The 26110-nt window shown below is 64.7% G+C and overlaps 4 protein-coding genes across 4 annotated transcripts; all 4 read left to right on the plus strand.

The window, feature by feature from the left end:
• The first annotated feature begins 788 nt into the window (after positions 1-788).
• SEMA6B (semaphorin 6B) lies at positions 789-7589 on the plus strand. Its single transcript, XM_004595621.2, has 16 exons — positions 789-909; positions 1088-1211; positions 1581-1641; positions 1801-1863; positions 1955-2056; positions 2361-2451; positions 2577-2696; positions 2795-2883; positions 3602-3819; positions 3917-4048; positions 4269-4418; positions 4507-4689; positions 4790-4936; positions 5323-5400; positions 5495-5553; positions 5715-7589. The coding sequence occupies exons 1-16, from the start codon at positions 789-791 to the stop codon at positions 6629-6631; spliced, it is 2655 nt and encodes an 884-aa protein (XP_004595678.2). The 3' UTR covers positions 6632-7589.
• Positions 7590-9289: 1700 nt separating this feature from the next.
• On the plus strand, positions 9290-11437 carry LRG1 (leucine rich alpha-2-glycoprotein 1). The gene is made up of 2 exons (XM_004595894.2): positions 9290-9423; positions 10071-11437. The coding sequence occupies exons 1-2, from the start codon at positions 9392-9394 to the stop codon at positions 11152-11154; spliced, it is 1116 nt and encodes a 371-aa protein (XP_004595951.2). The 5' UTR covers positions 9290-9391; the 3' UTR covers positions 11155-11437.
• Positions 11438-13823: 2386 nt separating this feature from the next.
• On the plus strand, positions 13824-17173 carry PLIN5 (perilipin 5). Its single transcript, XM_058658115.1, has 7 exons — positions 13824-13847; positions 14225-14420; positions 14970-15052; positions 15356-15536; positions 15736-15935; positions 16295-16411; positions 16526-17173. The coding sequence occupies exons 1-7, from the start codon at positions 13824-13826 to the stop codon at positions 17069-17071; spliced, it is 1347 nt and encodes a 448-aa protein (XP_058514098.1). The 3' UTR covers positions 17072-17173.
• Positions 17174-19066: 1893 nt separating this feature from the next.
• On the plus strand, positions 19067-26052 carry PLIN4 (perilipin 4). Its single transcript, XM_058658082.1, has 8 exons — positions 19067-19307; positions 19687-19816; positions 20328-20383; positions 20963-21236; positions 21567-24461; positions 24559-24746; positions 25403-25489; positions 25579-26052. The coding sequence occupies exons 1-8, from the start codon at positions 19257-19259 to the stop codon at positions 25912-25914; spliced, it is 4017 nt and encodes a 1338-aa protein (XP_058514065.1). The 5' UTR covers positions 19067-19256; the 3' UTR covers positions 25915-26052.
• Positions 26053-26110: the final 58 nt, after the last annotated feature.

A 26110-nucleotide genomic window follows, 5' to 3' on the forward strand; every position in this document is an offset into this window, starting at 1 on the left:
GCACGCTCCCCAGCTTTCCTGTTGTTTACTCTGGGCCTCCGGGCAGGGCTGGGCCGGAAGAAGTCCCCCACCAGTCACACGAGAACCTGCTGGGGGACCTGCACTGGACCCCTCCTCCCCTTTCTGGTAGGGGCCCAGGGGTGGGCGTGGGGAGGTGGCTGGGGGTCCCCGCCTCACACACCCAGAAAGCCCCTTGACCTGTCACAGGGGGACGGGCAGGCTGGGCTCAGCAGGCGCCTTGCCCCAACCACCACCACCCTGCACACACCAGGTCCCCGAGGTTCCGGGCCAGCAAGCAGCTCGCAGTGCTACGAGATCCTGCAGCTCCCTGGGGTTGCTAAAGTCAGATATACAGAGAGAAAGATCTTCCGTCCGATGATTCACTCCCCAAGTGGCCGCAACAGCCGGTGCTGCGCCAATCCGAAGCCAGGAGCCAGGAGCCTCTTCTGGGTCTCCCACGCGGGTGCAGGGTCCCAAGGCTTTGGGCCGTCCTCCACTGCTTTCCCAGGCCACAGGCAGGGAGCTGGATGGGAAGCGGGGCAGCTGGGACTAGAACAGGTGCCCATGTAGGATCCCGGCGCGTGCAAGGCAAGGACTCTAGTCACCAGGCTACTGCACTGGGCCCAAGAGGGGTTTTTGATGAAATCAAGTACAACATTGCCCGATTTTGTGTGTGGTCATAAAGATGGCCATGATGATGGCTCATTCTTGGGGTGACCCTCGGTCAAAGCTCACTGGCTCCCTCCCTGCTCACTGCCCTGTCCCGCCCCTTGCTGGCAGGTGTCGCCATGCGGACCCCGCGGGCATCCCCTCCCGGCCTGGTCCTGCTGCTCTTACTGCTGCTACTGGGAGGCGGCCACAGCCTCTTTCCGGAAGAGCCGCCGCCGCTCAGCGTGGCCCCCAGGGACTGTGAGTTTGAGGGGTGTGTGGGAAAGAGGGGGTACAGCGGGGAGGGTTTGGATTGCCGGTGGGACCTGCTGCCCACCCTCCCCGTCCCCAAGGCTGGGAGGAAAAAGCTCTGGGCCCACCATGCACGTCCCCCGGCCCCGGGCCTGGCTCATGCCCTGTGCACCCTGGCCCTGGGCAGACTTGAACCACTATCCAGTGTTCGTGGGCAGCGGGCCGGGGCGGCCGAGCCCCGCGGAGGACCCCGAGGACCTCCACATCCAGCGGGTGCTGCGTGTCAACAGGACACTCTTCATTGGGGACAGGTACAGGGGTGGTGGGGGCACGCTGGGTGACGCACGGGCAGCCATGGGTGCAGCGAATGCTGTGGGCGGCGAGGCCGGGGGGGGGGGGAGACACTGGGGGACGGGGGTCCCCAATGGCTAAGAACCCCGCGCTGGGTGACAGAGGGCGTGGGGTGACTGGGGGTGGGGGATGCTGTGGGCGGTGGGGTCAGGGTGGTCACACGCTGGGGGACGGGGGTCCCCGATGGACCAAGGCCCCCGTGCTGGGTGACAGAGGGCGTGGGGTGACTGGGGGGTGGTGGATGCTGTGGGCGGTGGGGTCAGGGTGGTCAGACACTGGGGGACGGGGACCAAGGCCCCCCAGGGTCGCTAACTCCGCCCCTCTTTCAGGGACAACCTCTACCGGGTGGAGCTGGAGCCCCCGACCGCCACGGAGCTGCGGTACCAGCGGGTGAGGGCGCGGGGAGGCGGGTGGCTGGGTGGCAGAGCCGGGGACCCCGCAGCAGCCTGGGATCCCGGGCCCCCTCACCTGCCCGCCCAGGTGTCCCTGGCCCCCTCACCTGCCCGCCCAGGTGTCCCGGGCCCCCTCACCTGTCCTTGCTGTCCACAGAAGCTGACCTGGCGCTCCAACCCCGGTGACATCAACGTGTGTCGCATGAAGGGCAAGCAGGAGGTGAGTGGGCCCTGGCCCCGCCCACCGCAGCAATGACCACGCCCACACCGCCCTGGCCCCGCCCACCCAGCAGTCTCCGCCCCCTCCCCAGGGTGAGTGTCGTAACTTCGTGAAGGTGCTGCTGCCCCGGGACGAGTCCACGCTCTTCGTGTGCGGCTCCAACGCCTTCAACCCGGTGTGCGCCAACTACAGCGTGAGTCCGCGGCCTCCTGCAGGAAGCCTTCGCGGAGACGCCCCCGTGCCCAGCTCGGCGTGTCCTGCTGTGCCCAGCACGGCTGTGTCCAGCTGCCCCCCAGCTCAGCCCAGCTCGGCCGTGTGCAGCTAGGTCCCAGCCCTGCCATGTCCACCTGTGCCCAGAGTGGCAAGGTTATGCAAGAATGGGGGGTATGGCGGGGGGCAGCCAGGACTCCCCTGGACCCTAGGGCTTGGAGGGAAGCTGGGGTCCATGGACACGGTGGGGGGCTGTGTCCCTCACTCAGGCCTCACTGTCCCCACAGATGGACACGCTGCAGCCCATCGGGGACAACATTAGTGGCATGGCCCGCTGCCCCTACGACCCCAAACACGCCAATGTGGCCCTCTTCTCTGGTGAGCACGGCTGCCCCTGGGGTCCGCGGGGTGGCCTTCTCTGCGTGGCTGGGGCACACGGGGCACCTGCTGGGCATCGCGGCCGTCTCACGTCCCGCCGCCACCCCACCCCTCTCCCCATCCAGACAGGATGCTCTTCACGGCCACCGTGACCGACTTCCTGGCCATCGACGCTGTCATCTACCGTAGCCTTGGCGACAGGCCCACGCTGCGTACGGTCAAGCATGATTCCAAATGGTTCAAAGGTGAGCCCCCCACCACCGAGCCCAGGCACCCCCCACCCCCTGAAAGTCACCGCCCCGGGGCGGCAGGGGCCACACCCTGACCCCCGGTACCCCCACAGAGCCCTATTTCGTTCACGCCGTCGAGTGGGGCAGCCACGTCTATTTCTTTTTCCGGGAGATCGCCATGGAGTTCAGCTACCTGGAGAAGGTGAGAGCCAGTTCCCTGCCGGGCAGGGGGAAGCTCCAGGGACCCACCGGGTGCCCCTCCTGCCGACCCCGGGGCTTGGTAGGAGCAGCTGGGTCCCTGGGCCTGAGCTGGAGGCCTGCAGCGTCATCTCACTTGGCCATGCCCGTCCCCGCACTCAGCCACCAGCCCCCATCCGCCTTCGACCACCGCCTGCTTCCCCCACGCACTCATGCCTGCTCCACAGCTGAGCCCGATCTTCAACCAATCCGCCCTCCCTGTGATTTCACGATGTGTATCCACCAACCCACCCGCCTGTGCACCCCACCCATCCACCCATCCTCGCATCCACCCACCCACCCACCCACCCATCCACCCATCCTCGCATCCACCCACCCACCCACCCACCCATCCATCCACTCATCCATCCACCCATCCATCCATCCACCCACCCACCCATCCACCCACCCATCCATCCATCCATCCACCCTCCCACCCACTCATCCATCCAACTGTCACTTGGGTCACTCCCTTCCCTCTCTCACCGTGCCTCAGTTTCCCCACAGTACAACACCATCTCCAACAGAGCCTGGTCTGGGGACCCTGGAGGAGATGCCTCCACCAGGGCGGGAATGGGGGATGCTGGGCAGGGGCATCGGGGTGGTAGGCACCTCCCAGTGGGCGGGGTATGAGAGGGGAGACTCTGGGGGGTGCTCAGGCCCGGCTGTGGCCCCTCCCCCAGGTGGTGGTGTCACGCGTGGCCCGCGTGTGCAAGAACGACGTGGGCGGCTCGCCCCGCGTGCTGGAGAAGCAGTGGACCTCTTTCCTGAAGGCGCGCCTCAACTGCTCGGTGCCCGGGGACTCGCACTTCTACTTTAACGTGCTGCAGGCCGTCACGGGCGTGGTCAGCCTCGGGGGCCGGCCCGTCGTCCTGGGGGTCTTCTCCACCCCAGGCAACAGGTCAGCCACCCCGCCCCGGCTGACCCCACGCCCCCTTCCCCGGGAGGCCTGGCCCCCACTCCAGACCCTCACCCACTTCCCCCCCACACACCCGCAGCATCCCGGGCTCGGCCGTCTGCGCCTTCGACATGACACAGGTGGCCGCCGTGTTTGAGGGCCGCTTCCGCGAGCAGAAATCCCCCGAGTCCATCTGGACCCCGGTGCCTGAGGACCAGGTGCCGCGGCCCCGGTGAGAACTGCCCGCCTCTCCAGCTAACCCTGACACAGAGCAGGGTATCCCTCTGGTAGGGCCCAAGCACCTAGGGCCGAGCAAGGGGCAGCTGGGCAGTTGTGTGTGGGAGGAGTTAGATTTGCAGTTTGGAGCTGGACTGTACCCATCTCGTGGATGGGGCAAAGCGAGGCCGCGGCAGGTAACTCGGTCCCCCCCCACCACCGGTCTGTCCTTCCAGGCCCGGCTGCTGCGCCGCTCCTGGCTCACAGTACAACGCCTCCAGCGCCCTGCCCGATGAGATCCTTAGTTTCGTCAAGACGCACCCGCTGATGGATGAGGCGGTGCCCTCGCTGGGCCACGCGCCCTGGATCGTGCGCACGCTCTTGCGGTCCGTGCGCGGGGCTGCGGGGGCGCAGGGAGGACTGGGACCTGCTGGGTAGGGGGCCTGTGTGTGACCCCGACCCCATGGCCTGCAGGCACCAGCTGACGCGCGTGGCCGTGGACGTGGGCGCCGGCCCCTGGGGCAACCAGACGGTGGTCTTCCTGGGCTCGGAGGCCGGAACGGTGCTCAAGTTCCTCGTGCGGCCCAACGCCAGCGCCTCGGGGCCCGCGGGGCCCAGCGTCTTCCTGGAGGAGTTCGAGACCTACCGACCCGACAGGTGGGCCGGGTGGTGGGACCAGGGCCCTGGGAGGCGGGGCTGTGCACAGCCCTGGAGATGGGGGTCTCACGACCCCTCTTGTTGCCCCCACTCCCCGCAGGTGCAGCCGAGCCGGCAGCGGGGAGTCGGGGCAGCGGCTGCTGAGCCTGGAGCTGGACGCGGTGTCGGGTGGCCTGCTGGCCGCCTTCCCCCGCTGCGTGGTCCGGGTGCCCGTGGCCCGCTGCCAGCAACACTCGGGGTGCATGAAGTGAGTCAGCCCACCAACCCCGAGGAGAAAAGGGGGTGCCCGTGGGGTGGGGCAACAGAGGATGCAGCAGTGGGGTCTGTACAAGAGCTGGGCGCCGGGGCACGGAGGGAGAGAGAGAAGGAGCGAGAGAAGGGGATAGAAAGAGAGAGAGGAGGGGGCTTCGGGACGCGTGTCCCTCGTGTGGACACTGGCCGGTCGGCCCGCGCACACACACCCTCTGGTGGCGGCTGCAGGAAGGACGAGTGCCAGGTGTCCAGTCCCACCCACAGGGCTGGGGGACCCCGGGGAGCCCCAGCTGGCCTCCCTGCGAAGCCGCACCGCACCGCACCCTGGGGTAGGGGTGACGGGCGTAGCTCATGGAGACCCCCAACTTCCCCATGCCCCAGGAACTGCATTGGCAGCCAGGACCCCTACTGTGGCTGGGCCCCCGACGGCTCCTGCGTCTTCCTCAGCCCGGGCACCAGGTATCCGGGAGAAGGGGCAGGAGGAGGAGGAGGGCCGGGTCCTGCATCCACGCACCTCACCCCACCTCCCCTCCTCCTGCTCCCACCGCCCCAGGGTCACCTTTGAGCAGGACGTGACTGGTGCCAGTACCGCAACCTTGGGGGACTGCACAGGTGAGGGCAAGGGGGGGATGTTGGCCTAGGGACCCCCCAGCCTGGTGCCCTGCTTGGCCTGGGGACGGGGCAAGGCCGAGGGGCGCGCGCGCGTGTGAGTTGGGGTAGGGGGGACTTTGGGGACACGACGCGCGCGCCCGCTAACGGCGCGCTCCCTCCAGGGCTGCTGCGCGCCAGCCTGTCGGAGGAGCGCGCGGGGCTGGTGTCGGTGAACCTGCTGGTGACCTCGTCGGTGGCGGCCTTCGTGGTGGGCGCCGTGGTGTCGGGCTTCAGCGTGGGCTGGTTCGTGGGCCTCCGCGAGCGGCGGGAGCTGGCGCGCCGCAAGGACAAGGAGGCCATCCTGGCGCACGGCGCGGGCGAGGCGGTGCTGAGCGTGAGCCGCCTGGGCGAGCGCAGGGCGGGCGGCCCCGGAGGTCGCGGAGGTGCAGGAGGTGGTGGAGGCTTGGGCGGCGGCGTGGGCGGCGCCGGGGGACCCCCCGAGGCCCTGCTGGCGCCCCTCATGCAGAACGGCTGGGCCAAGGCCACGCTGCTGCAGGGCGCGCTGCAGGATCTGGACTCGGGGCTGCTGCCCACGCCCGAGCAGACGCCGCTGCCCCAGAAGCGCCTGCCCCCGACCCCGCACCCGGCCCCGCACGCCCTGGCCGCGCGCGCCTGGGAGCACGGCCACGCACTGCTGTCCGCCTCGTCTTCCCTGTTGCTGCTCGGCCCGACCCGGGCACCCGAGCAGCCCCCCGTGCCCGGGCCGGGCCGAGCTATCCATGGCGACTTCCCCTTGACGCCCCACGCCAGCCCGGACCGCCGGCGGGTCGTGTCGGCGCCCACGGGCCCTTCGGACGCCATCCCGGCTTCGGCCGATAGCCTGGCCAGGCCCTGGAGCCCCCCGGGCACCACGGGCAGCCTCCGTAGAGCCGGCCCGCACGGCCCGCCCGCCGCTGCCCTGCGCCGCACGCACACTTTTAACAGCGGCGAGGGCCGGTCCGGGGAGCGACCCCGCGGCCGCCACGCGCGCCCCGCCACGGACTTGGCCCACCTGCTCCCCTATGGGGCGGCGGACAGGACTGCGCCCCCGGTGCCCTAGGAGGAGACCGTGCCGTCCACGCGGAGCCGGAGCGCCACAGGCGGCGTGGGAGACGCCAGGCCCCGGAGGGTGCGGTGGGGTGCGGTGGGAGTTGGAGAGGCAGCCCCCCACCACCCCAGGCCCCGCCTGCCTGCGTCCGGTGGGGGACCCACCCTCCGCCGCCCGGAAGCACAAGTTGCAACCCCACTACCGTCTCCTCTGCCTCCTCCTCCTCCCGCCGGAGTTGGTGGGGCGGTGGGGGGGCGACCGCAGGACGCTGGCACGGTTTTGGGGAGGGGGCGGGCAGAGTTTGCTAAGGATTTGAGATTCACCTGCGCGAAAGGTTCCGGATTTTTTTTTTTTTTCATTTTATTTTTTTCCTTTCTTTCGCAGTTTTCTAACCAATTGCACAACTCCCGTTCCCCGGGTGGCGGCCCGGGGTGGGGGTAGGGGGCCTCTGCGGAGCAAGGGGTGTAGGGGGGCTCCCCGCCTCCGGCCCCAGGCGCCACCCACCCCTCGTGGTGGTGGTGGTGGTGTGTGTGTATGTATGTGTGGGGTGTGTGTGTGTGTGCGCGTGTGTGCATGCTGTGTTCGTGTGCAAGGGGCGGGGAGGGGGCCTGTCTGCACCTGTTTGGGAGTGTGGCTTTTGCTGGGCGTGTGTGATGAGTGTCTTGTGCGACGGTGGTGATCCCCCAGTGGCCTGGGCCAGGAGCAGAGGGGAGAGAAGCCCCCTACACACACACTGCTAGATGCCACGGAGGCTAAATGTGTCTGAAGGGCTTTCAGGGGGGCCTGGGAGGGGGGGCGACAGAGGCGGGTGGGGCCTCCTGTAAATACGGCCCCAGGGTGGGCAGAACGTCCGTCCGGCGCCACCTGTTCCCTTGTGACCATGCCCCGCGGACTTCCGGCTGTCCATGCATGCCACGTGGCCAGTGGAGCCCTGCCCCTCTCCCCATCAATAAAACTGTTTACAACCGCCGGCCCCAGGGCTCTTGCGTCTGCTGTTTCCTGGAGGGCAGGAGGGGGTGGGGTCACCCCCCTCTCCACCTCACCCACGGCTGCTGGCCTGGGTGGCTTGGACGTGGAGATAGGGAGGGGTTCGATCTTCAGTGGCTAGGGCAGGGGTCCCCTTGCCAGCCTGCCTGCTTCCAGTCCACACTGCTCGGGGTGGGGGGTGGTCTGCAGACAGACGGTGAGCTGCAGAGATCCAGCCCTCGTGTTACAGGGGTTGCATGTCTTTTTGTTATTATTATCTGGGGTAGGGGGGAGATAAAGGGAGGCCCACCCAGCCTCCCTCCCATCCCAGGGTCCCCCGACGTGGGGCATGCTCCGAGGGCACTGCTCAAGAGGTTTGGATTGGATCCGTGTTTCCGTTACTGCGTCATGCAGCACCAGGAGCTGGTGTTGCGTGGCATCACAGGTTATGCTGCTGCCTGTGGTGCCTGCATCCCCCAAGGGTGCTGGTTTGAGTCCCAGCTGCTGCTCCACTTCTTAGGCTGAAGGCCTAGAAAAAGCCACTTGAAGATGATGGCCCAAGTGTTTGGGAGCCTGCACCCATGTGGGAGACCCAGAGGAAGCTCCTGGTGTAGCCGTGGAGCACATGTCTGTCAGGAATGAAGGAATGGACCAGCTGATAGAAGATTCTGTTTCTCTTCTACCTTTCAAATAAATAAAACGCTGCCTTTCAAATAAGCAAATTTAAGAAAACATAACAAATATATGCTGTTACATTTGGAATATTTAGACCTCAATGTGGTGTGGCCAAAGCTGTTCTCATAGGGAATTGCGTAGCCGCCGCGTGCACTCGTTGGACGATAAGATTGATTCAAATCAGGCTGGCCGTCAGAACCAAGAAGCGGGCAGCCGAGAGCCGGGAGCCTGATGGGGCCACGGGTCCAGGACAGTGGCGTCCTGGCCCAGCGGGTGTTTGAAGCAGAGCTGGGATTTCAGGATTAGGTCTGAAACCATCATGAGGAAGAGAGCGTTACTGGCCACGAACACAACTTCATTATGTGGGGAAAAAAAAATGTCACTGTCCATTTTCAAGGGAGGGGCCTTTCTGGTGCCCACCGCACCTGTGACCCCCCACCCCCAACACCTGGCAACCCTGACTCTGGAGTCCCGGGTTTGCAGGGAGGCTAGTGGGGGTGTGGGGAGCAAGGGACGTAGTCTGAGAGACTCCTAGGAGTTCACTCCTCACCCCCAAAACAAGAAGAGCAGAGGGGCCCGGCGGCGTGGCCTAGCGGCTAAAAGTCCTCACCTTGAACGCACGCACCGGTTCTAATCCCGGCAGCTCCACTTCCCATCCAGCTCCCTGCTTGTGGCCTGGGAAAGCAGTGGAGGACGGCCCAAGGCTTTGGGACCCTGCACCCGCGTGGGAGACTCAGAAGAGGTTCCTGGTTCCCGGCTTCGGATCGGTGCAGCACCTGCTGTTGCAGCTCACTTGGGGAGTGAATCATCGGACAGAAGATCTTCCTCTGTCTCTCCTCCTCTCTGTATGTCTGACTTTGTAATAAAAATAAAATAAATCTTAAAAAAAGAGAGAGAGAGAGCAGAGAAAGGATGACACTTGGTTTAGAAACAGCGCCTGGGAGGGGCTGGGCGGGAAGCCCTTGCCAGGAAGCGATTTTGCAATCTGATTTCTCCTCTTCCTACCACAGGCCCTGGCGCGGGGAGGGTGGGGACTTCCCTGGGGGGTCAGGGGGCCGGCCCTGGACTGGGTAGGTCCAAAGTTACCTTTCAGGAGCCCAGGGAGCCTAGAAGAGAAAAAGAAGGACCACCATGTCCCCCTGGAACGGAGAACCAAACCAGAGGTGGGTTCCCAAACCCTGCCCCCCAGTCCCATCCCTCCCTGCCTCCCTCCCTGGGCCTGTCTGTTCTGGGCAGAGCTGGGCCTGCATTAGGACATTCTGCAGCACGCGGACACCACGGTGTGCCCCTGGGGCAGCAGTGGGCTAGGGCACAGGCAGGCTGTGTCCTGCATGTGTGCACCTGCAGAGAAGGGGCCCTGGTCAGGGAGGGAGAGAGGGTTGGTCCCATGCGGGCCCTAGGGGAGAAGCTCCAAGTCTCCTGTGGGCTGGGATGCCACCTGCCAACCTCCCTTTTTCCCGTCCAGCGTGGGCTGCTGGACCTGTCCGCAGCAGGACACCCGGTCACACAACCTGTTCAAACTCTTTGTTTGAACCTGGAGCCCTGGCCGGGGAGGTGGGGGTTAGGTGGGAGGGCTGGATGGACACCAGGGACAAAGGGCAGACTTGGCTTTGTGGGACACGGAGTGAGTGTGTACGGGGGAGGGCACTGGAACGGGGACAGTTTGTGTGGGTGAATAGGAGTTCGCCAGCTGTCTTTTCACACTGGAAGGTGGAAGACTACGAAGGACTGGAACCCCGGGCAGGCTGGGCTGGGGTTACATGGGCTCGTGGGGTTTCCACTGACAAGTGCCCCCTGTCACCCCCCGCAGCCCTGAGGTCCTGCAACCCCGTCTTCTCCTGCTGTTGCTGCTGCTAGCCGGGACTGCGACCCCGGGGCTCAGCTGGAGCCCCCCTGGCTGTGTGGTGTGGCACTCACAGAATGGCACCTCGGTCGCCTGCCACTCAGCCCCACACTTCCCCAGCCCCCTGCCGGCCGACATCAGCCACCTGTCCGTGGAGTTCTCCAACTTGACAGAGCTGCCGGCAGATGCCCTCCAAGGCGCCTCCTGGCTGCGGGAGCTGCACCTGTCCAGCAATGGGCTACAGGAGCTGCCGGCCACCTTGCTGCAGCCTGTGGCCCGACTGCAGGTGCTGGACCTGACCCGCAACGCCCTCCATGAGCTGCCGCCGTGGTTCTTCCAGGATGCGGCTGCCCTGCACACCCTGGTGCTGAAGCAGAACAAGCTGCAGGTACTGGAGGCCACGGGGCTGCACGGGCTGTGGGCCCTGCGCTTCCTCGACCTGTCCGGAAACGGCCTCCGCACGCTGCCCCCGGGGCTGCTGAGCAAGCTCCGCAGCCTGCAGGTCCTGGACCTTTCAGACAACCGGCTGGAGAGCCTGTCCCCTCACCTGCTAAGGGGCCTGGTGCAGCTCCAGTGGCTGTACCTCCAGGGCAATCAGCTGCGGGAGCTGCCCGGGGAACTGCTGGCCTCCCAGGGCCGCCTCAGCCACTTGTTCCTCAGTGAGAACAGGCTGGCTGAGGTGGGAGCTGGCGCCTTCCGTGCCCTGCGGCACCTCGACATGCTGGACCTGTCCAATAACCTGCTGGCCAGCGTGCCCCAGGGGCTGTGGGACAGTTTGGGGCTGCCCCTCAGGGAGCTGAAGGAAGGCGTGGACCTCTCTGGGAACCCCTGGCTGTGTGACCACAAGCTGGGAGATCTCCTGAGCTGGCTTCTCCGTAACCAAGACAAGGTGTTCTTCCTGAACAACACTCGCTGTGCCCGGCCCAAGGTCTGGGCGGGCAGGTCGCTCCTGGAAGCAGCCAGGGAGGCCGAGGGCTGGGCCAGCAAGAAGGAAGATTACCGTCCTGGGGGAACAGCAACCTCCCCTCGCCTCTCCCCACTTAGCAAGTAGCCCAGCCTCCTTGGGGAGGGGGAACCCAGCCTTCCCACTCTCCACACCTCTGGGTTCCCTCAACCCTCTTGTCCTGCCCTCCGGCCAAGCCCTGGCCACCCTGTCTTCCCTGGAGTGCTGGGCCTGGGTCCAATTTTTCTCTGATTAGAAGTTACCTGGGCCTGCACAGTAGCCTAATGGCTCAAGTCCTCACCTGCTAGCACCTGGATCCCATATGGGCACCAGTTCTAATTCCGGCAGCCCCACTTCCAATCCAGTTCCCTGCCTGTGGCCTGGGAAAGCAGTGGAGGTTGGCCCAGAGCCTTGGGACCCTGCAGGCATGTGGGAGACCTGGAGGAAGCTCCTGGCTCCTAGCTTCAGATCAGCTCAGCTCCGGCCATTGTGGCCACTTGGGGAGTGAATCATGGGATGGAAGATCTTCCTCTTTGTCTCTCCTCCTCTCTGTATAGCTGACTTTGCGATAAAAATAAGATAAATCTTTTTTAAAAATTGCGTAACTGAATCAGTGAGGCTACACCCCCCGGGGAAAACCCCTTGGGTTTCCCTAGGGAGCTTTCTGGGAATTCAGGAGGAAAAAACGGGGCACACACAGCATCGGGAGCCCAGGTGATCTGTGTGATCTATGCTGTCCCTCCTGCCGTCCTGGGAGGGACCTAACTGGAAATAAACTCAGTGGCCATTGCCCGGTGTCCGGTGTCCTGTTCCTGGGATTTCTGCCAGCGCCAGCGCCCTGGGCGATCATCCACGTCTCTCCGCCCTTGCCTGCAGGTTAAGTGTAGCATGCAATGTCCCCTAACTCCCCGGCACCTGCACAGGGCAAGCCAGAAGGGGGCTGAGGGGCAGGCAGAGCTTGAAGCATTCTCTCCTCTGCACTCGGAGCCCGGCACAGCCTGCCAGGTGCAGTGTGTGGGCTGTGGGGGCTGGACGCGGGGCAGTAGAGTGGGGAAAGGCTGGGAGTTTGGAGTCACGCCCCCTTTGTCCAAACCCCGGGAGGAGGCGAGGGCAGGAGGGAGAGGGGTGTCCCAGGCACGGATGGAGAGATGCCAGGCGGGGCGTGGAGTCAAGCGAGAAGGATTCCTCACTCGTGGGGGTCCCTGCGGAGTCGTGGTAGAGTAAGCAGGTTGAGCCCTAGTGTGCCCATCTGTGACATGGGGACTTGAGGGATAGGGCCAACCCTATATATAAGAAAAAAAGGAAGGAAAGAAGGAATAAATAAATAAAGTTTGGGTCCCGGCACAGTAGCCTAGTGGCTAAAGTCCTCAGCTTGCACGTGCCAGGATCCCATACAGGCTCCAGTTCTAATCCCAGCAGCCCCAATTCCCGGCTTCCCACCCAGCTCCGCTCGTGCCCTGGGAAAGCAGTGGAGGACGGCCCAAAGCCTTGGGACCCTGCACCCGCGTGGGAGACACAGAAGAAGCCTCTGGCTCCTGATTTCGGATCGGCACAGCTCCAGCGTTGTGGCCACTTGGAAAGTGAATCGTCGGACAAAAAGATCTTCCTTTTTTCTCCTCTCTGTATGTCTGCCTTTCCAATAAAAAAAAAAAAAAAAAAGTAAATCTTTGAGTGCTTTGGGCTCCTGCACCTCCCATTGGGGAGACCTGGAGGAAGTTCCTGGCTCGAACCCGGCCCCAGATGGAAAGACGCTTCCAGTCTGCCTCGCTGTTTTTAAAAATTAAAATTAAAAAAAAAAAAGTAATTCGGTAGGGCCTGTGATGCCCCTTCAGGTGAGGGTGACTTGGCTAAAGTCCAGACCGACTGCGTCCTGGGGCTCTCGGCTCCCGCATTGCTATGGCAATGTCGCAGAGCCGGGGCGCCCAGCTCCGCCCCTCTGGGAACACCCCCGACAAGTCTTTCCCCCATAGGTCGCTTCCCGGAGGCCCTGCCCACTACACCCGTTATAAGGCAGCCTCGGGCGGCGCGGTGAAGGCTGGAGTCCAAAGTTGGGGTCCCCTGGAGGCGCTTGGGGGGTCTAAGGCTGCTTGTGCGCAGGTAAGGGCACCCCCCTTTTCCCACACGGTCCTTCCAGGGATTGGGAGGGCTCCCCGAAGCAGGTGGCGGGGTTGAGGGTCTGGCAGCCGCCATGGGAGGGTTGGGACTGGCCGGAGCAGGTGGCCGAGACCCTTGGCCCAGTTGGCCCCAGTTCAGGACCCAGTTGGGCGGTGATCAGAGCTCAGAGGGTGATGGTGGTGGCATGGCGGGGTGGGGGGTGGCTAGAGCCTGCAGGTGTCAGGTCCGGGGCCTGAGATCTCACTCCCCACTCAACACCAGTCCGGCTGCTGCATGCCTCAGTTTACCTGTCTGCCAAACCGGCTACGCGTGGATGAGACCTCTACCAAGTATAGGCTGTTCCCCGTGGAGTGGGCAGGAGGGTCCTTTCCCGTATAAAGGAAGCAGTGGCACCCCCACCCACCCAGGGGACACACACAAGTACACTCCCAGTCCCTGGGGTGCCCGCACTTGCCCACCTGCTGTTTGCCTGGTCCTGCGCCTTCTGCAGGTGGGGAAGGGGCATGTCCATGAGAGAACAAGGCTTGCCCCAGGTCCAGAGTCCAGCTGCACCCAGCCCCAGGCCTGGGGGGGGGCTGCCATGCTGCAGGACCCCCTACCCCACACTGTGCTGTTCCCCCATCCCCACCCCAGCGTGACCCTGCGGTAGCATTGCACTGGACATGGAGGCGACTCCGGACCAGCAGGTGAGGGGGGTGCTGAGGGGCAGGGGGTCCCCTCTTGCTGTTCATGTGCCTCTGGAGTGGGGGGTCCTCCCTGTCCTCCCACAGGGAGGGCGTCCTTCACAACACCACAGCAACCAGGAGCCAGAATCCTGGCATTTGGTGACACGGGTCCCAGGTCGCTGGTTTCCATGTGCTGCCACCCACCAGTGGGAGCTGAGATGACATTTCAGAGATGACAAGTGGGGTGCACAGTAGCTACACCCTGTTGCTGCAGCTCCCCAGAGCTCCTCCCTGTCCTGCGCCCCTCCTAGCCTGGAGACAAGTGTGCCAAGGTGGCACTGACCGCCACCCACCCCTGCTCCCTAGACCCCTTCTGACATCACTGTCCCGACCCACAGAATGTGGTACAGCGTGTGGCGGCCCTGCCACTGGTCAGGGCCACGTGCACCATGGTGGCTGATGCCTACGGCGCGACCAAGGACAGGCACCCGCTGCTGGGCTCAGCCTGCCGCCTGGCGGAGCGCTGCGTGTGCGGACTGACCACGCGGGCGCTGGACCACGCCCAGCCGCTGCTGGAGCACCTGCAGCCCCAGTGTGAGTCCTCCCACCCTCACCCCATCTGTCCATCTCATTCTTGGCCGTGCATTACCCATACTCCCATGGACCCCCAGCCAACTCCCCCAAGTTACTGCCTGTGGGGTACAACGCCATGCTTGGGCAGGGGCAGCTATGGATCCCAGCCCAGAGCCTCAGCCAGCTGCGGTCACCTTGAGCCTGCCCGCCAGGGCGTCCGAGCTGGGCAGGACCCAAGAGCCACCTCGGGTGACCTGGGGGGGGCAGGACAGAAGCGGGCAGAGGTGGGGGCAGTGCCCAGCCTCATGCCTCCAGGGATGCAGCCACAAGTGTTGGGGGAGAACAGAGCTGCCTGTGGCTCCTCCAGCCCCCTTCCCAACTGTGCCCCCAACCCAGCGCAGCCCCTGTGGCTATTCTGTGTCTACCTAGGCGGGTGGTGTCACAACCACTGGGTCTAGCTCCCTGGTGGGGTGAGTGGGGGAGGGTCTCGTCTCTTGGTCCCTCCCCCACCTCATCCCATCTCTGCTTCTCCCTCCTGTATTCTTCCATGCATCCTGTGTGCCTGCCCAGTGGCCACGGTGAACCACCTGGCCTGCAGGGGGCTGGACAAGCTGGAAGAGAAACTGCCCATTCTGCAGCAGCCGTCAGACACGGTATTGGGGCCGGCTGGGCCCTGGGAGCCGGAGATGGGAGATGGAGGGAGGAGGTGGGGTGCTGGCCGGGCTCTGGGGGCCAGAGATGGGAGACAAAAGGTTCATGGGGTAGAGGCAGAACTCAAACCAGTCCCAAGCGGCACCACCATGTTATCATCGGCTGCTTGTGTGAGAGACACAGGTTTTACAGAGGGGAAACTGAGAGCATGCATAGGTTTCGACAGCCCTAGAGTCCCCCATCCCGGGTGGGGCAGGAGGGAAATCTATGGCTCCTGGAGTGGGGACCCCCCCTTTCCTCGCCAGGTGGTGACTTCGGCCAAGGATGCGGTGGCTGACGGCGTCACAGGCGTGGTGGACCTGGCGCGGCGTGGCCGGCGCTGGAGCGTGGAGCTGACACGCTCCGTGAGCCACGCCGTGGATGTGGTGTTGGGCAAGTCTGAGGAGCTGGTGGACCACTTTCTGCCGCTGTCCGAGGAGGAGTTGGGTGAATGCCTGGGGGGGACCCCACCATCTGCCTGAGCTCAGTCAGGGTGGCCCAGGCAAACTGCCATGATGGGATGGGGTCTGGGACCACCCTGCCCTGGGCCTGGGCTGGAATCCCAGGGGTCTGTCCGTGGGGCGGATGCGAGGGGTTGGCACCCACTAAGGAAATGACAGCTGACCCCCCCTCTCCCTGTGCCCAGCGGCCCTGGCGGCTGAGGCCGAGGGCCCGGAGGTGGGCTCGCTGGAGGAGCAGCGAAGACAAAGGGGCTACTTCGTGCGCCTGGGCTCGCTGTCGGCGCGCCTCCGCCACCTGGCCTACGAGCACTCACTGGGGAAGCTGCAGCAGAGCAAGCACCGCGCCCAGGACACCCTGGCCCGGCTGCAGGAGGCGCTGGAGCTGGTGAGAGCCCAGGGTGGGACAGGGCGCGCTGGCCGGGTGGCCGGAGGACGCAGCCCCCCGGGGAGGGCAGGGTTGGACATCCAGAGAGGAGGCCTGGGCGCCCCCCAAGTCCCTTACCCCTCAACTACATCCCCACCGCCCAGTGCTTGCCGGGACACCCAGTTCCTGCCCTGCTCCTAGAGGGCGCCCGTGAGCAGCCCTGCTCCTCACAGCAGCAGGTGCTCCTGCAGCACTGACCAGCCCCGGCTGGGGTGGGCCCTGTGCGGCGCTGGCCCCGGCTGGGGTGGACCCTGGGCCCCCTGACCGCCCTCCCTCCCAGTCCTCCCGCCCACCGTACCCGCCCCGCACCGTCCCTGCAGATCCACGGCGTGCAGTGCGGGGCGACCCCCGGCCCTCCAGCCCGCACCCCTGGGAAGGCGCACCAGTTTTTGGAGGGCTGCGGCCTGCACCCGGAGAATGGCCGGAGACGGAGCCAGGTGGGTGGGGCCATGGATGTGGGCGGGGCCAGGTGCGGTGGGCGGAGTCAGGGTGGTGGGCAGGGGAGGTGGGCGGCCAGCAGGCCAGGGCCAACGCGTTGGGGCCGCCCGCAGGCCGAGCTGGACACGCTGGCGCTGACCCGGAGCCTGACGCTGGAGCTGCAGGCCGCGGCCGAGGCGCTGGAGGCCGGCGTGCGCGGCCTGCCCGCCGGCGCCCAGGACAAGGTGGCCGAGGTGCGGCGCAGCGTGGACGCCCTGCGCGCCGCCCTCGCCGACGCCCGCTGCTTCGGGGACGTGCCGGCCGCCGCGCTGGCCGAGGGCCGGGGCCGCGTGGCAAGGGCGCACGCCAGCGTGGACGAGCTGCTGGAGCTGGTGCTGCAGGCCGTGCCGCTGCCCTGGCTCGTGGGGCCCTTCGCGCCCATCCTGGTGGAGCGGCCCGAGCCCCTGCTGCCGGACCTGGAGGCCTGCGTGGACGAGGTGGTCGGGGGTCCCGACCCTCGCTGGGCGCACCTGGACTGGCCTGCCCAGCAGAGGGCCTGGGAGGAGGCCCGGCTGCAGGGGCAGGGGACGGCGGGCCCCGGGGGGGACACGCCTGAGGAGGAGCCGGCGCCCCCCAGCACCCCGGCCAGGCCCACCCTGATGCCCGAGCTGGACTTCTGACCCGGCACGTGCAGGTCCCTGGCACCCCCTAGTGGGCGCCCTTTGCTATAGGCACGCAGATATGGGGTGCGGGGGCAGGACTGGGGTGCGGGGCGGGGATTGGGGTGCAGGGGCAGGGACTAGGGCACCACCCAGGCTGCATTCTCTACCCCACACCGGTCTGTGCCCACTCCCCACTCACCCCGGCTGCCAACCGGCTCCTCCTGGGACTTTGGAAGGGAGTCCCCTTGCTCCAGCTGAGACCCTGGGTTGAGGCGTCATCCCCCCATGTCCACCCCGTGACATTGCCCCTCTGAGATTTCATCTTCCAGAATAAAGGTGCTTTGTGTTGTCTGAAGGCCCTGCCTGTCGCCTCTTGTCCCAGCTGGGGTGGCTGTCTGCCCAGGTGCCCAGAGAGGTCTTCAGAGGGTGCCCCCCAAGCAGGGGCTGCCTCAGGGAAAGTTCGAGATCAACCCGTCTGGGCTCCCCATGGCCCCGCGTCTGCCTGGAGTGGCAGCTGCTCTCACTTGAGTAACTGCGTGTTCCTTGGGGAGCGGGTGGCAGGTGGGGGGGACAGGCCAAGGCTGCCAGCAGCTCTGCCCCCCGCCCTGGTGGCCCTGGCCTTGGCCGGCCGGGCGTGGTCTTCCTGGGGCTTCCCTCGTGCCATGGGGCAGTCTCCCAGGAGCTTTCCTGTCCTCTGCCCGCATTCCTGGCTGCTGAGGCCGGGCAGGCAGAGGTGTTGGGAAAGCACACTCCTCCGGCTTGGTGAGGTCGGTGGCCCCTGGCCTCCCTGGCACTCCAGCTGCCTCCCGCCCACCCCCACACATCTCCCCAGTTCTGACTCCGCACTTGCACTCAAGCCCCCTCCCCCTCCATCCCTAGGTCTTCACCATCTGGAAGCTTCTGGCTCTGTTATACAACTACTGGGATGCGGGGTGGGGTGTCCTGCCTACCCTGTTACCCATTGTCTTCACTGCGACTCTTCTTCAAGCCCCACACCCTCCGCCCCAGGCTCCAGGAAGCCCGCAGGGACTCCAGCCCCCTCCTGCGACCCTCCACGGCCCACCTTGCGCTTCTCATGGGAGGCCAAGGCGGGATCAGAACCGTTGGGAAGAACGGTGTGACGGGGACTGGGGTGAGGCAGTGATGGACAGTGTAGACTTGGGGCTGTTGGGGAAACTGAGGCAGTGGGCGGAGGCCCAGCCTTGCCTCTGCCTGGGGGTTACCTGGTGGTTCATGGCACACTAGGGGAGCCAGACGGACAGTTAGCAACAAGTGGCTCTGGGACAGAGCCTGGGTGTCTGTGGTGGGGAGGGGGTGGCAGCAGAGTGAGCAGGCAGGTTATGGGGGGACCCCCTGGGGCCTGGAGGTCGTGGGAACCACGGAGTGCCATGGGCAGAGGGTGGGCGAGTCCTCCTCGTCTAGCGTTGGACGGGGTTTCCCTTGGACCCTTGGGAGCGCCGGCTGGGAGATGCCAGCATTTGGTGGCGGGCGGGGGGGGCTCTCTGTTTGGCAAATACAGCTCTGGTTCCAAGGAGACGGCCTGGGGGTCATTGGGCCCAAAGGCTAGACACCACCCATCCCTGCTCAGCCACCCAAAGGGTTTGCCCCCTCGCCCCAAAGGCATGCAGCGGCCACTCCTTGCCCAACCTCACCCTCTGAAACCAGCCTGGCACATGGGGTACCTGGAATGCCTTCTCCACCCCTGCCCTTGCTTGTAGACAGCAGAGTGGTCACTGGGCAAGGGGCAAACGAGATAGAGGGATGGGGCAGGCAGGGTGGGCTGGTGCCGTATGCCCCAGGTGTGTGTGTGTGGCAGGGGGCTAGCAGGGAGCTCAGGCGGGCCGTCAATCTCTCCCGCTGGCAGAAGCCGCCTGGGTGCTGGGAGCAGGGGAAAGGTGCTGGGCCTGGGCCCAGGGCCCCAGGCTGGGCCAGGCAGGCAGACACGTGACCTCCCGCCCGCCTCCCCCTCCCTCCGCCAGCCGGGGCCGGCACCCGCCCCAGACCCTATAAGGCCTGGGAGCCGAGTGCGGAGCCAGCTAGCTGCCAGCTGCGCCACTCGCCGGTACCACCACTCTGACAGACCCCTGCGCACGCAGCCCAGGTGAGTGTTGGCAGTGTGGGCCACTGGTGAGGCTGTGCGTGCAGGGGAGCCCCCTCACCACACTCCTATTCTCTGCTTTTTCCAGCTGTCCAGACAGTGACCATGTCCGCCACGGAGGAGGGGAGCCGGGAGGCCCCCAAGGCCAAGGGCAAGGTGAAGGCACACCTGCTGGGCTGGACGCCCCAACTCCTTCCTGGGGAAGGTGGTCTCCCCAGCCGGGATCTGGCAATGGACTTCCCAGGCTGGGAGACGAGAGTGAGGGGGCAGTCAGGGAGGCGCTAGGAGCTGTGAAAACTGTTCTTGTCACTTGCTGGGGGGCTTGCACTGCATGACTGTGTGTGTGTGTGAGGGGGCCATTGCCCAGGTGGGGGGACTGAGGCCTGGAGTGACTTGCTCTGCCCCTCCCCCTTGCCCGAGGTTCCCCCATTCCACCCCAGCGGCAGCAGGGTCAGGGGTTTCAGGCCAGTGTTGGATCCCAGGCTGTACCATACGTGGCCTTAGCTCCTGTACCCTGATACACCTCCTGATACAGACTCTAAGCAGCTTCTTCGGGTCTCTGCCCGGCTTCAGCTCCGCTCGGAACCTATTAGCCAACGCCCACAGCTCTGTAAGAGAGGCTCGGCCAAGCGTGGACACCACGGGTGCCAAGTCCCAGGTTTCAGGTGAGTGGCCAGGGCCTGGGGGTGGCACCTGGGGAAGCCCCACCTTGTGTATGCATCACCTCACTGCACATGGCGGGGCTGGTGCACACGCTACCCATACTAGGTGGGGAAACTGAGGCAGAAGCATAGACAAGAGTCTGCTCTGTGCCCGTGCCCGGGCACACTGGGTGGCTGCTGCACAGCCGACACAAGAGGGCAGCTGGCAGTCCTGGCAGGGGCTGGTGGTTCCTTCCATCTGCTGTGGGCTGTGCGGGGGCCCCCTATAAACTGTCCAGCAGGCAAGACAAGGTGGATGTGACCCCATGAGGCCCTGTGGCAGCGCAAGGAGTTGCGGGAAAACTCTGGTGGGGGCGGAACACGTAGCCGGGCTGGTCTGTGGCCACCGATGTCACCTGCTGCTGTCCCTGACGGGGGTGGCTGGGAAGCGGCTGACCTTTCTGGCTGTGCCCGGGGAGATTGCATAATGGGTATGCACACCCACTGCCTGCCTGACTGGGCCCTGTCCCTGCAGGGGTTGCCGAGCTGGAGCCGAAGGCCAGCGCGACAGAGAAGCCTCCTTCAGAACAGGTGCAGGGGCGTCCCCAAACTCACCCAACCCAGCGGGAGCCCTGGGGTGCCCTTCCCCAAATGGGGTGTCATTACTGCCACCTGCAGGTGTCTCAGGCCGCCACGGGAGAGCAGGGCACACACCCCAGGCTTGGGCTCAGGGATCTTGCCAGCTCTCCATTCTCTGGCCCTCCGTGTCCCGTGCCATGAGGTCCAGGGAAGCCGAGCCACCTCAGGTCCCCGGGGCCAGATGTGGGGGTGCCAACCTGCCAGGAGCATCCCATAAGTCATGAAAACCACAGACATGGCATAGTGTCCCCCTGGGAGCAGGATCTAGTCCTTTATCTGCCCCCAACACCCCTGGGAAACATAACTGAACCAAAAACAGTCCTCGGGTTTGTTTACTTGGGTCACATAGGCAGCCAGGAAGTCCTTCGAGGCGCTGCCCAGCCCCTGTGGCCAAGCCCTGCTGCCCATGCCAGCAAGTTCCTGGATGCCCCAAGGAGTTCAGCTTCCCAGGGAATTGCAGTCCGGGACAAGGAGTGGGGTGAGTGTAGGGAGGGGGAACAGATGTGGGACAACACTGTCCTCTCTCTGCAGATGACATCTGGGGACAAGGACCCAGCAAGTTTCACGATGACCAGAGCCAAGGATTCGCTCAGCTCGGGGCTGGCCAGCATGGTGGACACTGCTAAAGGGGTGGTCCAGGGAGGCCTGGACACGAGCCGCTCAGCTCTTACAGGCACAAAGGAGGCGCTAACGGGCGGGCTCCAGGGAGCGCTAGATGCGGCTAGGGGAGCTGTCCAGGGAGGTCTGGACACCTCGAAGGCGGCTGTCATGGGCACCAAGGACACCATGTGTGTCGGGTTTACGGGTGCCATGAATGTGGCCAAGGGTACTGTCCAGGCTGGCATGGACACATCTAAGGCTGCGTTGACCGGCTCCATGAACGTGGCCAAGGGAGCTGTGCAAGGGAGTGTGGACACAGCCAAGACTGTGTTGACTGGCACCAAGGACACAGTGTCCAGTGGGCTCACAGGGGCCATGAACATGGCTAAAGGTGTGGTCCAGACTGGCATGGACACATCTAAGGCTGCGTTGACTGGCTCCATGAATGTGGCCAAGGGAGCTGTGCAAGGGAGTGTGGACACAGCCAAGATAGCACTGACTGGCACCAAGGACGCCATGTCTGCTGGGCTCACAGGGGCCATGAACGTGGCCAAGGGCACTGTCCAGACGGGCATGGACACGTCTAAGGCTGCATTGACCGGCTCCATGAACGTGGCCAAGGGAGCTGTGCAAGGGAGTGTGGACACAGCCAAGACAGCACTGACTGGCACCAAGGATGCCATGTCTGCTGGGCTCACAGGGGCCATGAACATGGCCAAGGGCACTGTCCAGACGGGCATGGACACGTCTAAGGCTGCATTGACCGGCTCCATGAATGTGGCCAAGGGAGCTGTGCAAGGGAGTGTGGACACAGCCAAGACAGCACTGACTGGCACCAAGGATGCCATGTCTGCTGGGCTCACAGGGGCCATGAACATGGCCAAGGGCACTGTCCAGACGGGCATGGACACGTCTAAGGCTGCATTGACCGGATCCATGAACGTGGCCAAGGGGGCAGTCCAGGGAAGTCTAGACACCGCCAAGACTGTGCTGACTGGCACCAAGGACACAGTGTCCAGTGGGCTCACAGGGGCCATGAACATGGCTAAAGGTGTGGTCCAGACGGGCATGGACACGTCTAAGGCTGCGTTGACTGGCTCCATGAATGTGGCCAAGGGAGCTGTGCAAGGGAGTGTGGACACAGCCAAGACAGCACTGACTGGCACCAAGGACACCGTGTCTGCTGGGCTCACAGGGGCCATGAACGTGGCTAAGGGCACTGTCCAGACGGGCATGGACACGTCTAAGGCTGCGTTGACCGGCTCCATGAACGTGGCCAAGGGAGCTGTGCAAGGAAGTGTGGACACAGCCAAGACAGCACTGACTGGCACCAAGGACGCCATGTCTGCTGGGCTCACAGGGGCCATGAATGTGGCCAAAGGTGTGGTCCAAACGGGCATGGACACATCTAAGGCTGCGTTGACCGGCTCCATGAATGTGGCCAAGGGGGCAGTCCAGGGAAGTCTAGACACCGCCAAGACTGTGCTGACTGGCACCAAGGACACCGTGTCCAGTGGACTCACAGGAGCCATGAACGTGGCCAAAGGGGCCATCCAAGTTGGCATGGACACGTCTAAGACTGCACTGACCGGCTCCATGAACGTGGCCAAGGGAGCTGTGCAAGGGAGTGTGGATACAGCCAAGACTGTGTTGACTGGCACCAAGGACACCGTGTCTGCTGGGCTCACAGGGGCCATGAACGTGGCTAAGGGCACTGTCCAGACGGGCATGGACACGTCTAAGGCTGCATTGACCGGATCCATGAATGTGGCCAAGGGGGCAGTCCAGGGAAGTCTAGACACCACCAAGACTGTGCTGACTGGCACCAAGGACACCGTGTCAGCTGGGCTCACAGGGGCCATGAACGTGGCCAAAGGTGTGGTCCAGACGGGCATGGACACATCTAAGGCTGCATTGACTGGCTCCATGAATGTGGCCAAAGGAGCTGTGCAAGGGAGTGTGGATACAGCCAAGACTGTGCTGACTGGCACCAAGGACACAGTGTCCAGTGGACTCACAGGAGCCATGAACGTGGCCAAAGGGGCTGTCCAAGTTGGCATGGACACGTCTAAGACTGCATTGACTGGCTCCATGAATGTGGCCAAGGGAGCTGTGCAAGGGAGTGTGGATACAGCCAAGACTGTGCTGACCGGCACCAAGGACACAGTGTCAGCTGGGCTCACAGGGGCCATGAACATGGCCAAGGGCACTGTCCAGACGGGCATGGACACGTCTAAGGCTGCGTTGACTGGCTCCATGAATGTGGCCAAGGGAGCAGTCCAGGGAAGTCTAGACACCACCAAGACTGTGCTGACTGGCACCAAGGACACCGTGTCCAGTGGGCTCACAGGGGCCATGAACGTGGCCAAAGGTGTGGTCCAGACGGGCATGGACACATCTAAGGCTGCGTTGACCGGCTCCATGAACGTGGCCAAGGGAGCAGTCCAGGGAAGTCTAGACACCACCAAGACTGTGCTGACTGGCACCAAGGACACCGTGTCCAGTGGGCTCACAGGGGCCATGAACGTGGCCAAAGGTGTGGTCCAGACGGGCATGGACACATCTAAGGCTGCGTTGACCGGCTCCATGAACGTGGCCAAGGGAGCTGTGCAAGGGAGTGTGGACACAGCCAAGACTGTGCTGACTGGCACCAAGGACACCGTGTCAGCTGGGCTTACAGGGGCCATGAACGTGGCCAAGGGCACTGTCCAGACAGGCATGGACACGTCTAAGGCTGCATTGACCGGCTCCATGAATGTGGCCAAGGGCGCTGTCCAGGCTAGTGTGGACACCTCGAAGTCGTTCCTCGCTGGCAGCAAGGCTTCCGTCAGTAGTGGGGTTACCAGTGTCATGAACGTCACCAAAGGGGTTGTCCAGGGGAGCTTAGACACCTCAAAAGCTGTCACCATTGACACCAAAGACGCCATGTTCACTGGGCTCACGGGCGCAGTGAGCCTGGCCAAGGGAGCTGCTGGGAGTGGGCTGAACACGGCCCACAGCATGGTGGCCAGTGCTGTGAGCATGGCCCAGGGGGCTGTCCAGGGTGGCCTGGATGCCACCAAGACTGTGTTGGCTGGCTGCAAGGACACAGGGTCCCTGGGATACCCTGGCCAGCATCCTATGCCCCATGCCTCTACCTGGGGGGCGGCAGGTGGAGGAAGCAGTGAGCTGACTGCTCTGCCCTCTGGTGCCTCCAGCCCCCCAGACCTTCTCTCTGCAGGTCTGGAGTTCACCCAGGAAGCCATCACCGACACCCATGACATTATATCTGACTTGGCCCCACTCGCCCGAGGTGCAGCTCTGGCCTGCGAAGGGGTCAGGCAGGTGGCAGCAGCGGGTGACCGCGAGGGAGCTGCAGGCTTTGCCATGCTACGGGACGAGTTTGAGGGGCTTGGGGAGATCTTCCACCCCATGAGTGCCGAGGAACAAGGTGAGAAGGGAGAGACCCTGGAAGGGCTCGACCTACTTACCCTGGTGGGGCCTCCCCCAGGCTTCATTCATTGCCTGCCCCCACCCCTCCTCTCCAGCTCAGCTGGCTGCCTCGGAGCCCGAGCCCAAGGTGCTCTCGGCTGACCGGGGGAACTTCTATGTCCGACTGGGAGACCTGGCCCCCGCCTTCCGGCAGCGCGCCTTTGAACACGCCTTGAGCCACCTGCAACATGGCCAGTTCCAAGTGAGAGACGCTCTGGCCCAGCTTCGTGACTCCTGTCAGCTGGTAAGCCCCACCCCATTCCCAGGGGTCCTCCTCCCATCACTGCCCCCGCCTCTTAGTGCTGGGTGACAGCTGACAAGGAGGCAGCCTGCAGGGACAGGAGGGGACCGCCGTGGGCCACCGCATACCATAGGACGGAGGTGAAGGCATCTAGAAGGGCCATTGTGGGGACAGGTACCCAAGCCGGAGCAGTCACCCCTCACCCCTGCTCACACACTGGAGCTGGGATCCACCCTGGGTACTGCTAGGCCCGCCAGAGTCCATGCTGGGAGCACCCCCGCACCCCACAATCATCTGTGATACCATGTTCAGGGACACCCACATGTTGAGTGGGGGGGGAAGAAGGCCCCACGAGGGCAGCAGCTGCCGTCTAAGAGAGGACCTCCTGTGAGCCGCTATGTGCTGGGGCCACAGTCCTCCAGCTGGATACCTGAGCTAACCCTGGCCAGCGAGAACCCGGATGGGACAGGGAGTGACCCGGAGATGCCCCAGCGGCCAGCGGTGGCCTTGCTCCACAACACCCACAAGGTGGCCAGATGACAGCATCCCTATGGGACAACCTGCCACCTTGCCCTGGCCTTCCCGCCCAGCCTCAGGGCTCTGTACCCCCGAAGGGTGCTTGCCAGGAGGCCACTCTCCATACCAGGTTCTCTTTCCAGATGGAGCAGAGTGCGCAGGTGCTGGACATGCAGCCGTGTCAGCACCTAGGCTCAGGTCCCAACGTGGAGTACACGGATCCACTACAGGTACACCTCTGCACACGTGACTCACCTGCCTCTCCCCCAGCCCCTGCCCTCCACTCCCTGCTCACCGTGCCGCCTCCTTCCTCCCACAGGGGCGTGACGCTGCCGCGGCCCTGTCCCGGGCCTGCAGCCTCATCCAACGGCTCCACAGAGCCTATAGTGGCCTGGCCTCAGGCCTGCAGGGCCTCCCCCCGGAGCTGCAGCAGCAGCTGGGGCAGGCGCGGCACGGCCTCTGCCAGCTCTATGGCCTCGTGTCTGGGGCCAGGGATGCGCGCGAGCTGCCAGCTGGGCAGCTGACCCAGAGCTGCGAGGCCGTGAGCCAGGCGTGGCAGGGGCTGGAGCGACAGCTCGAGAGTCTGCAGCACGGCCCCCCACTTGGCTGGCTGGTGGGGCCCTTCGCCCTGCTGGGCAGCGGGCAGCAGCTGTAAGTGCCCGAGCAGGGAGTCCCAGCCTCTCTGAGGGCCCTTCCCTGGCCAGAGCTGGCTCGGGGCTCCCTGCAGGCTGAGCAGAGAGGCATCAGCTGGGCCATGCCCCCTGTGCCTTTTGAACCGCAGACCCCATCCTGGCCCAGGCACTGACCCAGGGCTTCCCCCAACACCTGCAAGCAGACAATCCCACTTACCA

Source organism: Ochotona princeps, chromosome 33 (genome assembly GCF_030435755.1).
Source record: "Ochotona princeps isolate mOchPri1 chromosome 33, mOchPri1.hap1, whole genome shotgun sequence".
In the NCBI taxonomy this organism is placed as follows: Eukaryota; Metazoa; Chordata; class Mammalia; order Lagomorpha; family Ochotonidae; genus Ochotona; species Ochotona princeps.